This window comes from Sus scrofa, chromosome 4 (genome assembly GCF_054392235.1).
Source record: "Sus scrofa isolate SSC_HxYL_T2T_F1_AM1 chromosome 4, Sscrofa_HxYL_maternal_Yorkshire_Landrace_v2.0, whole genome shotgun sequence".
NCBI classification, from domain to species: Eukaryota; Metazoa; Chordata; class Mammalia; order Artiodactyla; family Suidae; genus Sus; species Sus scrofa.
In genome coordinates, this window is record NC_139386.1 from 106,593,177 (window position 1) to 106,613,232 (window position 20,056).

The 20,056-nt window shown below is 47.8% G+C and overlaps 1 protein-coding gene across 1 annotated transcript; it reads left to right on the forward strand.

The window, feature by feature from the left end:
- The first annotated feature begins 211 nt into the window (after positions 1-211).
- Positions 212-19,534, forward strand: HMGCS2 (3-hydroxy-3-methylglutaryl-CoA synthase 2). The gene is given in 10 exon segments (NM_214380.2): positions 212-362; positions 3,875-4,329; positions 6,559-6,684; positions 7,227-7,391; positions 9,198-9,363; positions 12,688-12,858; positions 14,164-14,270; positions 15,672-15,797; positions 17,251-17,359; positions 19,429-19,534. Coding segments are annotated over 9 exon segments (1,527 nt in total). The 5' UTR covers positions 212-258; the 3' UTR covers positions 17,358-17,359; positions 19,429-19,534.
- The last annotated feature ends 522 nt before the right edge of the window (positions 19,535-20,056 follow it).

A 20,056-nucleotide genomic window follows, 5' to 3' on the forward strand; every position in this document is an offset into this window, starting at 1 on the left:
GCTGCTGCGAGAACTCAGGAAAGCCGGAATCAAGCCACCTTTTCCTACTCATGCCCAGGAATGGGGCAGCTATGTAGGTGTTGGAGGGATGTTTCTCTTTGACTGGGCCAAGCTCTGAGTGAGACCTTTCACATAGATAAGCAGGGGCAGGGCTTCCGGAGGCAGGAGTCTCAGGGCTCTATAAAGCCTGGCCCTGGGCACGACGGGGCAACTCTCCCAAAGACTGTGAACTGCTGGCTTTCTGCTATTCCTCTGAAAATGCAGCGCCTGTTGACTCCAGTGAGGCAGGTCTTGCGAGTGAAGAGAGCGATGCAGGAAGCTTCCTTCATGCCGCCTCTCCTGCCTCCAGCAGCCCACCAAAGGTGAGTCACGTTGGTCCCAGGGACACCCCCCCCCCCCCCAGGTCACTCTCAGAAGTGGCACACAACCAGCAAAAGATGAGCAGAGAGCCTGCTCTAGGGAGAATTCCAGTCAAAAGTTGGCAAGGCTTGTGCACAGCCTCAGCTGAGCAAGTTAACCTCTCAAGGTCTCGCTTACCTCATCTCTAAACAGACAGCCCAGGTCTGTTCACAGAACCGCAGGATCCCAAACCTCTGAGACCTGACAATGCCAGCAATGGCATATTCTCCTCCTCCAGCTGCACGAAGCGGTGGAAATATCAGTACCGGGGCCCCCGGCTTCTCCTTGCCACCACTGTTCCCATTTTTATTCCCAGCCCCTGCTGAGACCGCCAGGATTCTGTGCCAACTGCAGTGTTAGAACCAGCTGCTTCAAGTCACAGCTATAAGCTTCAGAATGGACTGAGGCTAAGAAGTCTTTCTCTGCTCTCTGACTTTATGAAAGAAAGAAATGAGATGTAAGGATAAGCATGTGTGCGTGTGAGTGTGTGAGCATGTGTGTGTGTGAGCATGCGTGTGTGTGCCCACACAATATGCTTATAGACACTTGCCCAGTCTGGCCCAAGGGCTTGCAGCCTCCCAGCATTGTTGGTAACACAGCTACCACCAGCAACCCTGGGTCCCTAAACCATCCACTGTACTTTAGGACTAGCCCTTTCTTACCTCCTGTTTCTACGCCACAGTCCAAGAATTTTTAGAAAAATCCCTTTGGTCTGGTGTCTCCCCTTGCCTGGCACCCAGGGAGCATGGGTGTGTAGATGTACAGGGTACAAGGTGATGCTCTTTAACCTTCTTTTTTTCCTCTGGACTCCCCTCCATTGTCCACACCCTCCTCCACCCCTTGCAGGCAGGCCAAGTCTCCCAGCTTGGAATTTAACCTGTTTTTGTATTTATGAGAAAGAGATTGACGTGGCTTTGCTTGTTTCAATAAACAACTGTTGGCTGTCCTCCAAGTGACTTACCTCAGAGCCACCACACCACCCTTCCTTCTGATGTCCTTGGCTCAAACACCTGGCGTCATCATTCCCTTCTCCCCTTTGGTGAACTCACAGCTAATCCCGTGCTCCATGCCTTCTCTACAGCTCTCCTTTCCTCTGTATGTCTATCCCCTCGAATCCGACGTGCATCAATCAGCTCTAAATCCACCATAGCGACCTGTCCTATCTCAGGATGTACTTCACCGTCTTTAAAATTAAGGACGTGTCGTGCCCTCCACCTCCAGCTCCCCACCTGTTTGTCTCATGCGTTATCCCCTGCCCCCCTTTGCTCTCCGCCCCAGGTGTCCTCACCTATTCAGTCACCCCCTGCTGCCCCTGCAGCCCCCTCCAATTCTCCATCAGCAGAAGCTCCAAGTATCCATCAAGCTTGATCTCAAACACAGCCTCCTCCGTGAAGCCCCTCCTGATCCTCCCTCTCACAGGAAAGATCCGCCTCTTTTGAACTCCAGTGGGATTTTGCCAACATCCCTCTCGTGGCCTTTCTCATGTTCTGACTCTCGGCTGGGTTATGTAAATGTGGGTGCCTATCACATTCCTCCCACTCGTCCAGGAGGTTCCCCAAGAACTTGGAGCTCCTCCTTTCTTTTCCCACCCTCTCTACCCCCATAGCCCTCCATGGCACAGCGCCTGGCACGGCAAAGCTAAGGTTGAAACACAGAGAAGGAGGTGACATGGAGTAAAAAAAAAAAAGCTGGATGCATGTTCTCGAACCCAACAACACCAGAACCAACACAGTTTTTAATTAAATAAAGTGTTTACTCTTTAGAGAAAGTGCAAGATTAGAGGGACCCGCAACACTCTAGCAGTCCGAGGTTTCTGGAAACCTCTACGTGTTAACTTTTCTTCAAAGCTTTGAAATCCATTTCCAAACAAGAATCCCCTAGCAAGGGGGCTAAACATTGCCGAGTGACTGACTCCTGAAACCTCTCCTTGGGACCTGAGATGTCTAACTGGAAAGAGAGGGATGGAGTGAGCTCAGAGAAGACAAAAGGAAAGCGAGGCTGAGGGAAAGCCCAGCCCAGCCCAGCCCAGGACCAAGCTCTGGTAGCCATTAGCTCCTAGGTATGGGGGAAGCTCCTCCAGCAAATATTTGAGAGTATAAACTCCAGTTACTTGAGTGGCACCAAATAAATAAGGCAGAAAACTTAACTTCCATCCTTTGGTCAGATATGGATACACACTTCTCACTTGGTCCCACTATCTTGTGATCACATGATCCGCTTTTGCCTCACCCCGGTGCTTCAAAGTGACCTTTGTGATGGGAAAACAGGGGTTATCAGAAGCCCAGAATCCTGAGGACAACAGATGGATTTGTTCGATCTGAGCTACAATTCATGTGGCTTGGAGCTAAATTTTTTTTTTTCCCACCATACAGCAAGGGGATCAAGTTATCCTTACATGTATACATTACAATTACATTTTTCCCCCACCCTTTGTTCTGTTGCAACATGAGTATCTAGACAAAGTTCTCAATGCTACTCAGCAGGATCTCCTTGTATATCTATTCTAAGTTGTGTCTGATAAGTCCAAGCTCCCGATCCCTCCCATCAGGCAGCTCCAAGTCCATGATTTTCTTTTCTGAGGAGATATTCATTTGTGCTGGATATTAGATTCCAGTTATAAGTGATATCATATGGTATTTGTCTTTGACTTTCTGGCTCCTTTCACTCAGGATGAGATTCTCTAGTTCCATCCATGTTGCTGCCAATGGCATTATGTCATGCTTTTTTATGGCTGAGTAATATTCCATTGTGTATATATACCACATCTTCTGAATCCAATCATCTGTTGATGGACATTTGGGTTGTTTCCATGGCTTGGAGCTAAATTTATAAGTCTGCAGAGCCACCCCGTCACTTTCCATGATCAGGAATTCTGCCGCCAGATGCCCGTCCAAGGAATTTGCTGGCACTTGTGTGTTACACATTGGACTGGCACCCAACGCAGTGAGAGGATAGAATATTTTGAACACGTGACCAAGTCAGAAGTCACTCCAAGCACATCACCTGAGCACGGTGTGCCTTGCTTTCCCCATCTGTAAAGTTGAGAATATCACCAATGTCACCAGCTTTCAGGTGCTCTCACTGGGAACAGACAGAAGCTGGGTGCGGTGAGTTCCTAACTTGTAGCTAGAGAGAGAAGCTCCAGATCTTGTCCAGGGGTATTAGCAGGCAGGGTTGAAGAGAGGTGACGGGTCCGGGAAAGAAAGAGTTTATCTCTTCCCTTTTCTCTTCTTTCCCCGTTTTTTCCTTCCCCAGCTTTAGAAGTACCCTCTCTGCCTTCTGTATTCCTAAAGGCTTTACTTGTTCCTATTTAGCTATGAAAATGCTAAAGGGACATCAAAAAAGATAAAAAGTATAAATTCAATCCTAAATTCGTATTCATCTGCTATCTTCAAAATGTACTTTACCAAATGAAATGATTGCCATATTGTCTTTTGAGACCATCATGGGATTCTGGTTGTTATGTCTAATACAGGTTTTCTACAGTCCCTGCCGTCCCCGTGGCCAAAGCGGATACTTGGCCAAAGGATGTGGGCATCCTTGCCCTGGAGGTCTATTTCCCAGCCCAATATGTGGACCAAACAGACCTGGAGAAGTTTGACAATGTGGAGGCAGGGAGGTACACAGTGGGCTTGGGCCAGACCCACATGGGCTTCTGCTCCGTCCAGGAGGACATCAACTCCTTGTGCCTGACGGTGGTGCAGCGGCTGATGGAACGCACGCAGCTCCCATGGGACTCTGTGGGCTGGCTGGAAGTGGGCACTGAGACCATCATTGACAAGTCCAAGTCTGTCAAAACCGTGCTCATGGAGCTCTTCCAGGACTCAGGCAACACTGACATCGAGGGCATAGATACCACCAATGCCTGCTATGGTGGCACAGCCTCCCTCTTCAACGCTGCCAACTGGGTGGAGTCCAGCGCCTGGGATGGTATGAACTGCCAGGGGCTTTGCATAAGAAAGGCACCGTTTTGGAGGCTGAATCCTCTGTTTTGCTTCTCTGTTCCCGGGGGTGGGGGCGTGGGGTTCATCCAGGGAGGTAATGGTGGTAGTAACCGCTCAGGCGTGTATAGCTTTATGCCGTTAACCAGGTGGCGTGTTCACATACCCATTCATTACAGCAGCCTCGTTCACAGATGAGAAAATAGACGACCTGAAGTCTTACAGGGGCTGTGTAACAGGAAGAAGACTTCAAACCAAATTCAGGGAGTTCCTGTTGTGGCTCAGTGAGTTAAGAACCGGACATAGTCTCTGTCAGGATGTGGGTTTGATCCCTGGCCTTGCTCAGTGGGGTAAGGATCTGGCCTTTCCACAAGCTGTGGTGTAGGTTACAAATGCTGCTCGGATCCGGCGCTGCTGTGGCTGTGGTGTAGGCTGGCAGCTGCAGGTCTGATTTGACCCCTGGCCCAGGAATGCCTGGAGATGCAAGCCTTAAAAGGAAGAAAAAAAAAAAAAAAGATTTAAACAAGTTTAGGTGTTGAGGAGAAAACGCCCTTGTGAAAACAGACCCAGAGAGTGTTTCTACTCTCTCTCTCTCTTGCCTGTTACCTAGGAAATTGCTTTTTGCTTCACAAATTCACATTACCCTGTATCTTATGTATAATCTTCCCTCGATGCTGTATTAGAGGGAGAACCTCTGTTGTGATGGCAAGAAAAGATCCAAGGGAAATAGTACAAGGTGAGAGTTAGAAACCTAGCTCTGTCAAAAATCGATGCCAGTGGGTTCCCTAATGGCTCACTGGCTGAGGATCCGGCATTGTCACTCCTGTGGTGTAGGTGCCCTCCTTGACTTGGGAACTTCTGCATGCCATGGGTGTGGCCAAGAATGAAAAGAAAAGAAATGAAAAAAAAAAAAAAAAAAACAAAGAAAACGAAAATAAATGCAGGGAGAAGTGTTATGAGGTGTGTTGGGCAGCAAATGATTTTTTTAAAAGTTGGGGGTGTTTTTGTTTTTGTTTTTGTTTTTGCTTTTTAGGGCCTCATCCATGGCATCTGGAAGTTCCTAGGCTAAAGGTGGAATCAGAGCTATAGCCACCAGCCTACACCACAGCCACAGCCACAGCAATGCCAGATCTGAGCTGCGTCTGCGACCTACACCACAGCTCATGGCAATGTCAGGTCCTTAACCCACTAAGAGAAGCCAGGGATCAAACCCGAATCCTCATGGATCCTAGTCAGATTCCTTAACCACTGACCACGAAGGGAACGCCCAAGCACGTCATTTCAAATGAGTCTATTCTGCGGAGTGGTTGGGTATTCCCCAGCAGAGGGCTGCAAATGCATCCTTCCTTAAAATGGTGTCTTGATGGGAAAAAATTTTTAAACAGACCTTTAGGATGTGAATTGATAGTCTGCATTAAGACAAAAAGCATATTTAAGCTTGAGCCTAATGCCAATTGCCAGGACCAGACAGGGCGAGTATAGATGTGATCTCTGCTTCGGACCTGGCCAACCATCCTCCCAGGGACCCTCAGATGGAAGGAGGTGGTTCTGGTTCTGCTTCTGGTCCCTGTGGATCATCTTCCTTAAATGGGCTTACTCAACATAAACACTCCTCACGAGACCAGGAGTACCAGATTATTGAAAGCACGTGGTTCAGGATCCAGTCAGAACTTGGTTTGAAGACAAAATTCCATATTCACTAGGTGGGTGACCTTAGACAAATTACTTGAATTCTCTGGCAGGCAGTGTTTTCCTCTGTCAGTGTGGATGTTACCCGCCTCACTGGGTTGTTTTTAGGATTGTCTGAGGATGACTAGTGTTCATCTAGTATTTGCTGCATGAATGTCCCTCCTTAGCCCTTGGCTTTCTGTGATTCGAAGGGAATTTCCCCTATAGAACTGTAAAGTGCTGTCAGGTGATCAGTACAAACCTCAGATCCCTCAGAAGTGCCAGTTGATAAATTTTTCATTGAATTCAGAAACTGCATTCTGAATAAATGAGGATTTTACCCCCAGAGTCACGGGACGCTGAGTGTTGACATTGCATTTCAAAAGTGTCATGAGAAGTTTCCCTAGAACGTGAGTTCCACGGGGCAGGAATTTCTTTCTTGCTTCACCAATCCAAGACCAGCACCTACAATTGTGCCTGGCACTCAGGAGGCTTTCGGTCTACGTGAGAGCTAGTAGTGGTAATAATTCTCTCTCGTCTCTCACTACAGGTCGCTATGCGGTAGTGGTCTGTGGAGACATCGCTGTCTACCCCAGGGGAAACTCCCGCCCCACAGGCGGGGCTGGAGCCGTGGCCATGCTGGTTGGGCCTGAGGCCCCTCTGGCCTTGGAGAGAGGTTTGTAGTAAAGAGGGGCTACCGTTCTGGGAAGCTGTGCATGGCAGAGCCAAATGACCCCAAATGGACATATCCCCATCAGGGCTGAAGTTTGAGTTTGAGGATGATACGGCTGCCTTCAAGAGACTGGACTGGGGAGCGGAGGACAGGGAGGAGGGGGAGAGAGGGGTCAGCACCATGACACAGCGGGATAACGATGTGTGCAATGGGCAGCATTGATGCTGCTGCTGGGGACCCTTTGGGAGGGAAACGCACAACTGAAGATGAAAAAAGATCATTGGCTATAAAGCAAGAGCTCTCCTTTGAGATTTTGGTGTCTATTACAGATTTTTTCAAGCCCATGTTGGTGTGGAAATGGAAACCTAAATCTCATTTATATAAAAGCGACAATCTAATCAACTGCCTTGGGACCCACGAGGGATGTTCCGTGGGCTTGGGCGTTAGACAGATAAAGACCAGGAGGCTGTTCGTTCAAGGTCTCCCCACCGTCTCTGCTCAACATGGGCGGAGTTGTCCCTGAACCTCTCTGTGTGCTTTGCCAGGGCTTAGAGGAACCCACATGGAGAATGCGTATGACTTCTACAAGCCAAATGCCACTTCTGAGTACCCACTGGTGGATGGGAAGCTCTCCATCCAGTGCTACCTTCGGGCCCTGGACCGATGCTACACATTATACCGTCAAAAGATCGAGAAGCAGTGGAAGCAAGGTATGGGGCCCAGGGGGCAGAAGGTGGGGACTCTAATGACATGAGGCCAACAGCATGTCCTAAATGCTTAAGACAAGGACACTTTTTTCTCCTCTGCAAACGATCTCAAGAGAATTGTTTCATGTCTCCTTCTTCTTACACCCTTCCCTGGGTCTATACTAAAGGTCCATTGGAAGTCATCCACAGTCAAGTGTGAAATGGCCTCTGACTTGAACAAAATGAAAGAACTTAAACAACCCAAGGCCAAAGCCAAAGCCAGTGGGTGTCAGCCCCCTGGGGAGGTTCTGGGTGGATCAGACCCACCATGTCCTATGGAATCTCGGACTAGTTTCTGTTGAAGTCAGGAGTGATTTGACTCTTGGTTTATAGTTTGCCCCCTGTTGAAATCTTGTTGATGTTGAAAATTCTCACTTATATTTTCAATAAGTATTATCAGTGATTTTTTTTTCCCCCTCTGCATGGTAGTGTTATAGGTTGACTTGAGTTTCACTTTTAATTTCTGGACATTTCTGCTAAAAAATATGTACGGATTGCCAGAACATTGTAAATCAACTCTAATATAAAAAAAATTAAAAAGAAGAGAAACAAATCTTTTAAAAAATACAGAGAAACCGACCTACTTCAAAAAATAAAATAAAAAGAGTTCCTACCTGTTCAGCCACACCCAGGGGGGGTGCCTGAAAAAGCCAGTGTGGGAAAAGGCATGGCTGAGCATAGATAGGGTAGCCCATGGAGTCACTCCTTGTGCCCTGGGTGGGATACTGGCCACCCCATGGGGAAGGAGTAGATGTGGATCTCTCTGCTTCTACCCACACTCTCTAAAATTACTCTTGGCTAATGGCTCTTGTGTCCTCTGAATTCTCTAATTGCACTCCTTATTATCATGTGGAATTTGGTGGATGCTGCTTTGGATCTCAGCACCAAATTTTAAACTTTCCCAAGGGCGGATGATACCTGGCCCTTCTCTTCCACCTGAGAGAGAATCTGGAGTGTAGAGTCAGAAACAGCAAAACAGTTCCCGTTGTGGTTCAGCGGAAACGAATCTAACTAGCATCTGTGAGGACACGCGAGTTCAATCCCTAGCCTCGCACAGTGGGTTGAGGATCTGGTGTTGCTGTGAGCTGTGGTGTAGCTCACAGACATGGCTTGGATCCTGTGTGGCTATGGCTGTGGCGTAGGTAGGGCAGCTGCAGCACCGATTCAACCCCTAGCCTGGGAAATTTTGTTTGCCATGTGTGCGGCCCTTAAAAAAACAAACAAACAAACAAAAATCTAAGTCCAAAGCCAGCCAAACAGGCTGGATGACTTTGAACACAGGTTAGCTTCATATTTTGGAGACTTTTTTTGGAAAATAGAGAAAATAATAGAGTATCAGGTTGATTTGAGGAATTACCTGTCATAGAGAGCAAAAAAAAATTTCCTTCCCTTCTTTCTTTATGAATAGGGTGCTTAGCAAAATGCTTGTAGGAGTTCCCACCGTGGTGCAGTGGGTTAAGAATCCAACTGCAGTGGCTCGGGTTGGTGCAGAGGTGCTGGTTTGATTTCCCGACTGGGTTAAAGGATCCCGTGTTGGTTGCAGCTGCAGCTCATATTCAGTCTCTGGCCCAGAAACTTCCACATGGCACAGGTGCAGCCATAACAACAAACAAATAAACAAATGAAATGCTTGTAAAATGAGTGAGCAAACCTCTACGCTTTTGCCGGCGGTAGGAGCTCGTTCTCTGGGAGGCCTCAGCACAGGTGGATCTTGCAGAGTAGGTCCAAGCGGCTCACGCCACATGCTTGCTTTTACGCTTCCTCCTCCAGCTGGCATCGAGCGACATTTCACTCTCGACGATTTACAGTTTATGATCTTCCACACACCCTTCTGCAAGTTGGTCCAGAAATCCTTGGCTCGCCTGATGTTCAGTGACTTCCTGTTGGCCGACAGCGACACCCAGTCCAGCCTCTACAAGGGGCTGGAGGCCTTCAGGTGAGTCCTCTTCACAAGGAGCCGGGAGGCTCATGAGGGTGAAAAGGAGGCGGCTTCATCAAGTCTGGAGCTGGACCAGCATGCACTCCTGGGGTGAAAAAATCAAGTGTCCACAACACTGTAGAAAGGACAGCAGGTCCTTACGCAGGTTAGTGAGTTATTGTCTGCATAGGTTCAGGGAGCACAGGGACCCTGCCAGCACCAGGTGACCATGAGAAACTTCAGAGAATAAGAAAAAGGGGAAAGAGACTATGACTAAATCATTCAGCCAATAGCAGCAGAAACGAATCCGACTAGGAACCATGAGGTTGCGGGTTCGATCCCTGGCCTCGCTCAGTGGGTTACGGATCTGGTGTTGCTGTGAGCTGTGGTGTAGGTCACAGACGCAGCTCAGATCTGGCGTGGCTGTGGCTGTGGCGTAGGCCGGTAGCTGTAGCTCCGGGATTAGACCCCTAGCCTGGGGACCTCCATATGCCACGGGTGTGGCCCTAAAAAGACAAAAAGACAAACAAATAACAATAATAAAAAGAAAAGAAAAGAAATAAATCATTCAGCCAATAAGTACTTTATGAACATCAGCTATGTCAGGCAACATACGAAATTCTAGGGACGCAAAAGTGAATGTGTCTCCACGACCTCTGCCTCGAGGGGCTCACGGTTTGTACAGGAAGAAACACCTAGAGGCAAATACAGGATAGCAACTTGGGGAGTGTCTGGTCTCATTCATTGCCATTGGCTTCTTGTTGCCTCAAAAGCCCCCTCTATAAAATAGGAATAGTTCCAGCTCAGCCCCCTTAGATGGCAATAGCGGGAAGAATGCTGTTTCTTGATAACAATACCCCAAGACATTTAAGGAAGAATCCCCAGTCCAAAGGGTTCTCACGGGAAAAGGAATCTTCCCCTTCCTTCTTGGTATCTGTTCCAGTTTTGGAGTGTTCTACCAGCATCTGCCCTTATTCTTACTACTGCTGCTCACCCCGCCACTAACTAAGATGCCAAAATTAGCACAAACACGACTTCTAAGACCCGCCCCCAGGAAAACATTATAACACATACCAAAGATAATGGTTTACTATCTTTAATATACGAAAGACTCATCAATAATAAGATCCACACACTAGGTAGAAAACTGAACAGAGGATTTGGACAAGAAATTTCCTCAAGGAAGAAATGCACATAATCATATTTTTAGATCTGCATGCCCACTGGTAACAAATATAAACAAGCTATTGTTCTCTTGATACAGTCTTTTAAAAATTTGAATACCCAAAATTGAGTCTATGGGAAAATGAGCAGTAGTGGATGGGTAAATTGATACAAAGTTTTGGGAGAGTGATAGGAAAACACAAAATAAGACTCTTAAAGAGAGGCATAACTTTTGGCTCAGTAATTTCACCTGTTTAAAAGAACATGTAGCTGTTCCTCAAAAAGCAAAAATGAGAACTACCGTTATGGCCCAGCAATTCCATTCCTGAGTATGTATCCAAAAAACCCAGGACCACTAATTTGAAAAGATACATGCTCCCCAGTGTTCAGAACAGCATTATGTACAATGGCCAAGACATGGAAGCAACCTACGTGTCAGCAACAAATGAAAGGATACAGAAGATATTATATATATAACACATATATATGTGTGTGTGTGTGTGACACACAATGGAATGCTACCCAGCCATAAAAAGGACAAGATTTTGCTATTTGCCACAACATGGGTGGACTTGGAGGGCACTATGCTAAGTGAAATAAGTCGGAGAAAGACAAATATTGTATAATATCACTGATATGTGGAATCTAAAAAAAAATACAACAAACTAGGGAATATAGCCAAAAACAAAAAAAAAAAAAGAAAAGAAAGAAAGAGAGAAAGAGAGAAGAAGAAGAAGAAGCAAAGTCACAGAGAAAACAAACTAGTGGTTACCAGCAGGGAGCGGGAAGGGGGAGGGCCAATACAAGGGTCGGGGATTAAGAGGTACAAATTATTAGGTATAAAATAATCTACAAGGATATATGGTACAATACAGGGAATATAAACAGTGTTTTATAATAACTGCAAATGGACAGAAGCCTTTAAAATTACACAAAAAAATGTTTAATTTAAAAAGAAGTTTGTGTCCTGAATGAAAAAGAACATGTAGTGAGGACAGAAATGGGGAGACTGGTTAACGTAAGGTACATCCTACCCTGGTCTATTTGGCAGCCTTTTAAAAAATGTTAAAGAAGATGATTTAGTGTCATAGAGAAAGTTAGTTCAGGAAGAAAGCATGCGAAACTGAATGTCCAGCATGATGTTATCTTGCATGAAACATTATAAAAGTAGGGATGGAGGAGTTCCCACTGTGGCACAGCAGGTTAAGGTTCTGGCATTGTCTCTGTAGCAGTTCAGTCGCTGCTGAGGTGGAGGTTCAATCCCCAGCCCAGGAGTTCCTGTCGTGGCTCAGCGGTTAACGAACCTGACTGGCATCCATGAGGACGCAGGTTCGATCCCTGGCCTCGCCCAGTGGGTTAAGGATCTGGCATTGCCATGAGCTGTGCTGTGGGTCATTGACAGGGCTCGGATCCTGCATTGCTGTGGCTCTAGTGTAGGCCAGCGGCTACAGATCTGATTGGACCCCTAGCCTGGGAACCTCCATATGCTGTGGGTGCAGCCCTAAGAAGACAAAAAAACCAAAAAGAAACAAACAAAAAAATCAATCCCCAGCCCAGCGCAGTGGGTTAAGGGTCCTGTGTTGCGGCAGCTGTGGCATAGGTCACAGCTGTGGCCCAGATTCCTGGCCCAGGAACCTCCACATGCCATGGGTGTGCCCCCCCCCCAAAAAAAAGTAAGGGTGGATTCTTTTTTTTTTTTTTTTTGTCTTTTTTTTTGCTATTTCTTGGGCCACGCCCACGGCACATGAAGGTTCCCAGGCTAGGGGTTGAATCGGAGCTGCAGCCACCAGCCTACACCAGAGCCACAGCAACACTGGATCCGAGCCGAGTCTACAACCTACACCACAGCTCACGGCAACGCCGGAACCTTAACCCACTGAGCAAGGACAGGGACTGAACCCGCAACCTCATGGTTCCTAGTCAGATTCGTTAACCACTGCGCCACGACAGGAACTCCATAAGGGTGGATTCTAAGACAATTATACCCTAAGGGCTCTCTCTGACTAGTAAAATTATTTGTGACGGTTTTCCTTTGTGTTTTCTGTGTTTCCTAACGTTCTGTACTAAAAACACATGCCCCAAAGTCTTCTTGTCCCGTGGCCATTGTGCTTCTCCCCTTGCTGCCTTCCTTCCCCAGTGCGGCTTCTCATCCCATCTGTTCCTCTGGCTGCCTCGCAGGGGACAAAAGCTGGAAGACACCTACGCAAATAAAGACATAGAAAAGGCATTTCAAAAGGCCTCTCTGGACTTGTTCAACAAGAAAACCAAGCCCTCCCTCTACCTCTCCCTGCACAACGGGAATATGTACACCTCATCCCTGTATGGATGCCTGGCCTCACTTCTGTCCCAGTGAGTATTGCTCCGGCCCCACCTCCTTGGACCCTTGGCCTCTGGTCTGGGGGCGGGGTCAACCAAGTTTCGTTCCTCTTCTGGCTCAGAATGTTTTCCAAAAAGGAAGAAAGAAGGAAGGAAGGAAAATGAAAAAAAAAAAAAAAAGCTTCAAAAGTAAATGTGTAGGGAGTTCCCACTGCAGCTCAGTGGTAACAAACCCGACTGGTATCCATGAGGACAGGGGTCAATCCCTGGCCTCCCTCAGTGGGTTAAGGATCTGGCGTTGTGGTGAGCTGTGGTGTGGGTCACAGAAGCAGCTCGGATCTGGCGTTGCTGTGGCTGTGGCGTAGGCCAGCAGCTGTAGCTCTGATTTGACCCCTAGCCTAGGAACTTCCATGTGCCACCAGTGGAGCCCCCAAAAGACACACACACACAAAAAGCATATGTGTAGGCAGGTTTACTATCGGTATTTGCTAACAGTGGTCTCCAAAGTGGAGTGCATGTATGATCTACTGCAAGATCTGTTTGGATGCAGCAAGAAAATAGTAGAATTTTTATGCTCACATTTATCTCATCCATTTAAAATCTCTGTACTTAATAAAGCGTGGTGGTCAAGAGAGTCTAGCTTTAGAGTCCACAGCTTGTGTTCAAATCTCCTTGCCACTCATTAGCTTTGACCTTGAAAAAAATACTTAACCTTTATGTGCCGTATTTTTCCCAACCTATTTTCTCAGGTTTTGATGAATAGTAAATGCCTAGAGCAAGTAAAACAGCAATGTTCAGCAGGTGCCCAAATGTCAGTTTTTGTTTTTATAAGTATTTTATCTTGTGTATTTTACAAGAAAATGCTTGTACCATAGTGCATGCATATAAGAAATATGTGTGTGTGTGTGTGTGTGTGTGTGTATCTGATACGATTTGCTCAAATTACTAATAATGAGGAGATAATTTAAAAGTTAGAACTGCTGAAGCCATGACAGTCAACATGGGCATCTTAAGGTGAGTCCAGTGGTCTGACCTCCACTTGGAGGTACCTTCAGAGCTCATTGACTTCATCTTGTCTTCGTGAGTGGGGAGCAGTTCTCTTTACATCCTGGAAAATCTGTTTTGCTCATGGTGACTTCAGCATCTCAGATTTTAGCTGCTCTCCTCTTGGCAAGTGTTCCCTCTTCTGGGCCTACACCCAGGGTCTTCCAAAAGCCCCTCGTTGTGTGGAGTGCCCAGAACCTATTTCTAGCTGCGAGAGGGTTGACTAAACTGGTTTATTTGCAGTGCAGAATATAATACTGATGTGTTTTTGGGTTTTGATTTCTTTCCCTGCAGGTGCTCTGCCCAAGACTTGGCTGGTTCCAGGATTGGTGCCTTCTCTTATGGCTCTGGCTTGGCAGCAAGTTTCTATTCACTTCGAGTGTCCCAGGATGCTTCTCCGGGTGAGTCCAGTCTTCCTATCAGGCACTTTTGGCGAGGGTCACCTGATAAAAGAAACCATTCTGGAGTTCCCACTGTGACACAGAAGGATAAAAATCTGACCACAGGGAGTTCCCGTCGTGGCTCAGTAGTTAACGAATCTGACTAGGAACCGTGAGGTTGAAGGTTCCATCCCTGGCCTTGCTCAGTGGGTTAAGGATCCGGCGTTGCCGTGAACTGTGGTATAGGTTGCAGATGCGGCTCGGATCCTGCATTGCTGTGGCTCTGGCGTAGGCTGGTGGCTACAGCTCCAATTCGACCCCTATCCTGGGAACCTCCTTATGCTGCGGGAGTGGCCCAAGAACAAAAAAAAAAAAAAAAAAAAAAATGACTACAGCAGCTCGGGTTGCTTGTGGAGGTGCAAGTTCTATCCTCAGCCCAGAGCACTGGAGTAAAGGATCCAGCTTTGCTTTAGCTGTGACGGTCAATCCTTGCAGCTCGGATTCAGTCCCTGGCCTGGGAATTTCCATATGACACGGTGAAGCCTTTAAAAAAAAAAAAAAAAAAAAAAAAAAAGAGGAGTTCCTGTTGTGGCACAGTGGAAACGAATCCGACTAGGAACCATGAGCTTGCAGGTTCAATCCCTGGCCTCACTCAGCGGGTTAAGGATCCAGTGTTGCTGTGAGCTGTGTTATAGGTTGCAGATGCGGCTCAGATCTGGTGTTGCTGTGGCTGTGGTGTAGGCTGACAGCTACAGCTCCATTTAGACCACAACCTGGGAACCTTCATATGCCACAGGAGTGGGCCTAAAAAGACTAGAAAGAAAGAAAGAAAGAAAGAAAGGAAGGAAGGAAGGAAGGAAGGAAGGAAGGAAGAAAGAAAGAAAAGAAACCAGTTTCTGCCTCATCACTACTGAAGCTCCTCTCTTGACAGAATTATGTTGAAATTAAGAGCAAAGGAAAGCCCTGAAGAGGTTTAAACAATGGAGTAAGTTTGTCCGTTTATGTGTTTAAAGCACTTCCCTGGCTACTACTTAGAGGCTTAAAGATTAATGAAGACCAAAGGTGTCTATGGGGAGAATAGCCAGATTGCCCAGGCGGTAGTCTAGGCAAGAGGTGATGGCGGTTTGGCTGCAACTGGTTAAAGAGACATAAACATTTGTTGATTATTTTATGATTGATGTGATCAAGGACATACATCTAAGCACTAAATGGGATACACCTTGACTAAATGAGTGTATCTGCCTGCCTGTTTCCCTATAGTATGTTTGCTGATCTTTATCATTTCTTGACATTTCAAGCCACACACAGAGCGCTTTTCCCTGGGGTAGAAACTCCCACAGAGCCTGGCTCTCCTGGGACCATGCTTGGTTACAGGGATAATGACAGTGAAACGAATGGAAGGATTTTGCTGTTGCCCCCCAGGCTCCCCCCTGGAGAAGCTGGTATCCAGTGTGTCAGACCTGCCAGAACGTCTCGCCTCCCGGAAGCGTGTCTCCCCCAAGGAGTTCACGGAAATAATGAACCAAAGAGAACAATACTACCACAAGGGTAAGAAAAACGGAGAGAGAGAGGAGGGGAAGGCAAGTTTTCTCAGATGCTATGCCAGTAGATGAAATTCCTTAGACGTCCAGAGTATAGAGGAGTGAGAATGCTGACTTCCATGAGATATGATTGGGGAAGATCTGTTAGGGGCAAAGCAGGGGAAACTGGGTGGGGACGCAGAGGGCAGAGTTGGGAAGAGGCAGGAGGCAGCACGTGACTCCCAGTAGACTGTCGCTCACCACCCAAGATGGGATATTGGACATTGAAGTCCCATGGAAACCGCATGTATGGTCTTTGAAAATGCCGTGTAAGGGCTGGACAAGCCCAGACTTTCAGAGATACTGTTGTGGCTCAGGGGGTCACCCAACACGGTCTCCGTGAGGATGTGGGTTTAACCCCTGGCCTCGCTCGGTGGGATTAAGGACCCAGTGTTGCCTTGAGCTGAGGAGTAAGTGGCAGCTTCTACTTAGACCTGACATTGCTCTGGCTATGGTCCAGCAGCTGCAGGTCCGATTCGACCCCTAGCCTGGGAACTTCTATATGTGGCCCATGTGGCCATAAAAAGAAAGGAAAAGCAGGAGAGAAAAGAAAACTCCCAGACTTTGGACCTAGAAATCCAAGTCTAAACGGACCCATGGCACTCATCATCTTTGGGAAAATGATTGAACTTTACTCAGTTGTCTCATTTCTAAAATCATACCAACTTTGCAAGACTTCCAAGCAGGTTAGTGAACTGATTAGTGGTAAGTGAGTTATCAACAAAGATTACCATCTCCTTCCCATTGGTCCCTTTCCTGGCCAAATATGAAATAAACTATTGCCCTCAAAAGCAACGAAGCGAAAGCTCACCAGAACTAAAGTTAGGACTGCAGAGACCAGATACGGTGATTTTAAAACTGGGGTAACCGTATTTTTTCAAGAAAAACTTGGGACACATGGTTTGCACTGTGATCCAAAAAGAAGACTTGAGCGTATGGAAATGGGACTGTTCCAGCAAACCTGGACACTGTAATCATTGATCTTATCTGCATCTGGTTAGAGCAAAGAAGACAGGTAAAAACAGGGCCCCTGCGATAAACGTTAACTGACAAACCTCTGAAATACTACAATGAATCGGAGTTGGAAAGCCTCAGGCTAGGAAGGAAGAGTCTACTAGAAAACAGGATGCTGTGAGGTACCACTGGTAGAAGGACTCAGGAAGAGCTCCAAGGAGGAAGGGCATCGTATTCCTTTAACAAAAATTCAGTAGGCAAGTCTTAGGTACTAGCTCTCTCTCGGAGAGTGGCTTCTGGCTCTTCTGCTGGCCTGGTGCTCTCTTGGGTGTAGACCAGGTGACTTCCAAGCCCCTTGCCGCTCAGCCAGGGAAGCGTCTCGTGAGGCTCTAGGCATCCCTGTTACCATTTTCCCTCCCCCCAGGCCCATAGAGCTCTTGTGAGTGTTGCCTCTTCTCTTTCCACAGTGAATTTCACACCACCTGGTGACCCAAACAGCCTTTTCCCAGGCACCTGGTACCTGGAGCGAGTGGATGAGCTGTATCGCCGGAAGTATGCCCGGCATCTGGTCTAAAGGTGGGGAGTGAAATTTTGGAGGGCTGGTGGCTTGGGGCTTTTCCTCTGGGTAACAGATGCAGTTCTGAGAGAGTAAACAGGCCAGAGAGGGTTCGTAGCTTCTGAAATGGTCAGACGTGGGGAGTCTGTACCTCGGGGACCAAGTAAAAGTCTTGGGACCCTTTGTCCAGGAAAGACCAAAGCTGGGAGAGGGGCATGTCCTTCAATCTTGAATCTGAAAAAAAAAAAAAAAAAAAAAAAAGAGGTAGCGTGTTTACCTGATCTACTCATGATCAGAAGCTCCCCTCGACTTGATAGAAACAAGGCTGGCATCCGCCATGGGGAGCGGGCTGTGAACCTGAGACCGTGGGACTCATTGCTCCGTGGGGGTGAGTCAGGAACAAAGATGAAGAGCTCCTGAGCAGGTGCACATCGCTGTGCTGGAGACAGATTTAAAAGGAAGCAAGGTGTCGGGGATTCTGTTAGAGCCAGAAGCCTCAGCTGGAGGAAGCCTTGGGCCAAGAGGCCATAGAGCAATCAACCTTCTGGGGATTCCTTCTGGGGAGAAGCAGTGGGATTTGGGGAGTCCATGGGGAGGGGCAAAGGAGAGAAAAGGTTAGTGGGAGAAGACTGGGTCGGGGGAGAAATAGGATTCTTTATGGTACCCTTAAAAGGAAAATCAAGGACTTGGAATTAGAATCTGGACCCAGCTAGCTGCCTTCTGTTTCTCTTCCACACTGGCAAGGTGAGCAGAGTGGAAGAGTGAGAGGCAATTTCTCTTTCAGCCCATAAATCCCAATAAATCAGTCCCTGTGCCCAAATACTTCCTCCGTATTTTCCCGGTTTTGTTCCTCTTTAAGTTGTTCCCTACTTTGGTGCGTGAAGGGGGAAAGACTAAAAGGGTTTGCCAAGGGCAGGGTGGGGAGCAGGGGAAGCGGAGGAGGAAGTCCCTGGGTGAAGGAGATACCCAGATAAAAGGAAATCTGCAGGATGAGGGATGTCCCCTGGTCACTCCCAAGGACGGCCAGTGTTCCCGGCCACGTGGCCTCCTGTGCTCGGTGGCTGAAGTGTGACTCTGGGATGTTAGAGGCTGGGCGAGGTGGGGATGTTAGAGGCTGGGCAAGGTGGGCTAGGTGGGGAAGGGGGGTATTGACAGCTCAGGCCGCAGAGTGTGGTTGAGAATGGTAGGCTCAGGAAGCAGGTTCACCAGGCGTTGGCACTACCAGGGAGTGGTCTGTTTGCCTGTCCACTGTTTGGTGTAAGACGGTGCTGAAGGGCATGTTACGGCACAGTGGGGGCTATTAACTAGTGTCAATCTAGTTCAGTCATCAGAAGCAGAGGAGAAAGAGACCGAGCGTGATAATTGAGATCGTCAAGGGAGAGTTTCCAAATCAGGCCCCTCCCTCTCCTGGTGGACAAGCTTAGGCAGCATTGTCCCCATGAAGAGGAATGCTGGGCTCATCCTGGCCTCACAGGAGCAGTGAACCTACACCAGTGGGATGTCAGCTAAAACAAAGATTTTGGAAGTTCCCCTTGTGGCTCAGTGGTTAACGAATCCAGCTAGGAACCATGAGGATGAGTGTATGATCCCTGGCCTTGCTCAGTGGTTTAAGGATCCGGTGTTGCCATGAGCTGTGGTGTAAGCCCCAGACGTGGCTCAGGTCCCAAGTTGCTGTGGCTGTGGCATAGGCCGACGGCTACAGCTCCGATTAGACCCCTAGCCTGGGAACCTCCATATGCTGTGGGTGCAGCCCTAAAAAGGCAAAAAGGCAAATACATAAATAAAAGGTTTGCATCAGCACCGTGCTCTGTGGAGCTCTGCCTCTGCACTGCTTGGCCTGCTTTCCTATCTCAGGCAGGATGTGCCCTGGGCCCCTGCCCACTCCCAGCCTTGGCTCTCCCGTGGCCTTGGACTCGGGATGCTCAGGCATCCAGGCTTGTTGCTGGATGGCCAGTGGAACACCCTAGACCTCAGAGGCAGTTAGGAGGGCCTGCCTTGGGCGAGGAGCAAGTATGGGGAAGCGGGGGAAGTCCGGGACCAGACTCACACTTGAACGTCCTTTTTTCTTTTGTTTCTTTAAACTTTGCAGATACTTGGAGAGGTTCCTGGGGAACGTGTGCTACACAACTTCTGCCCTCCATCGATCATATACAACCCCCCACTTAACTGGTAAATAAATTGGATTGGACACAGCAGCCCCCATATGCGCTGGTCCTGTAGAGGGAGGGGCCATCCTCCGGAGTCCTTGGTGCCTTTCCCTGCCGCAGTCACTGTCATGGGCTTGTGTTGCTGGAGGAGCTCTCTGTGAAAGAAAGAGAGGGAGGGATGCAGGGAAGCTCAGCCTGGAATCACAGGCCGGAGAAGAGGCAGATCCTTTGTCTCCTTCCAGGGCCAGATAACTTGCTTCTCAGCTGTTATCGCTTTGTGGTTGTTATTATTATTACATTTCTGTGCTGTTATTATCTTTGTTTCTTAGTTGTTTTTTTGTTTGTTTTTTTTTTCTTTTTAGTGCCACACCCATGGCATATGGAGGTTCCCAGGCTAGGTGTGGAATCAGAGCTACAGCTGCCGGCGTACACCACAGCCACAACAACGCAGGATCTGGGCTGCATCTGTGACCTACACCACAGCTCAACACCAGATCCTTAACCCACTGAGCAAGGCCAGAGATTGAACCTGTGTTCTCATGGGTATTAGTCAGCTCCTGTTTCTTAGAG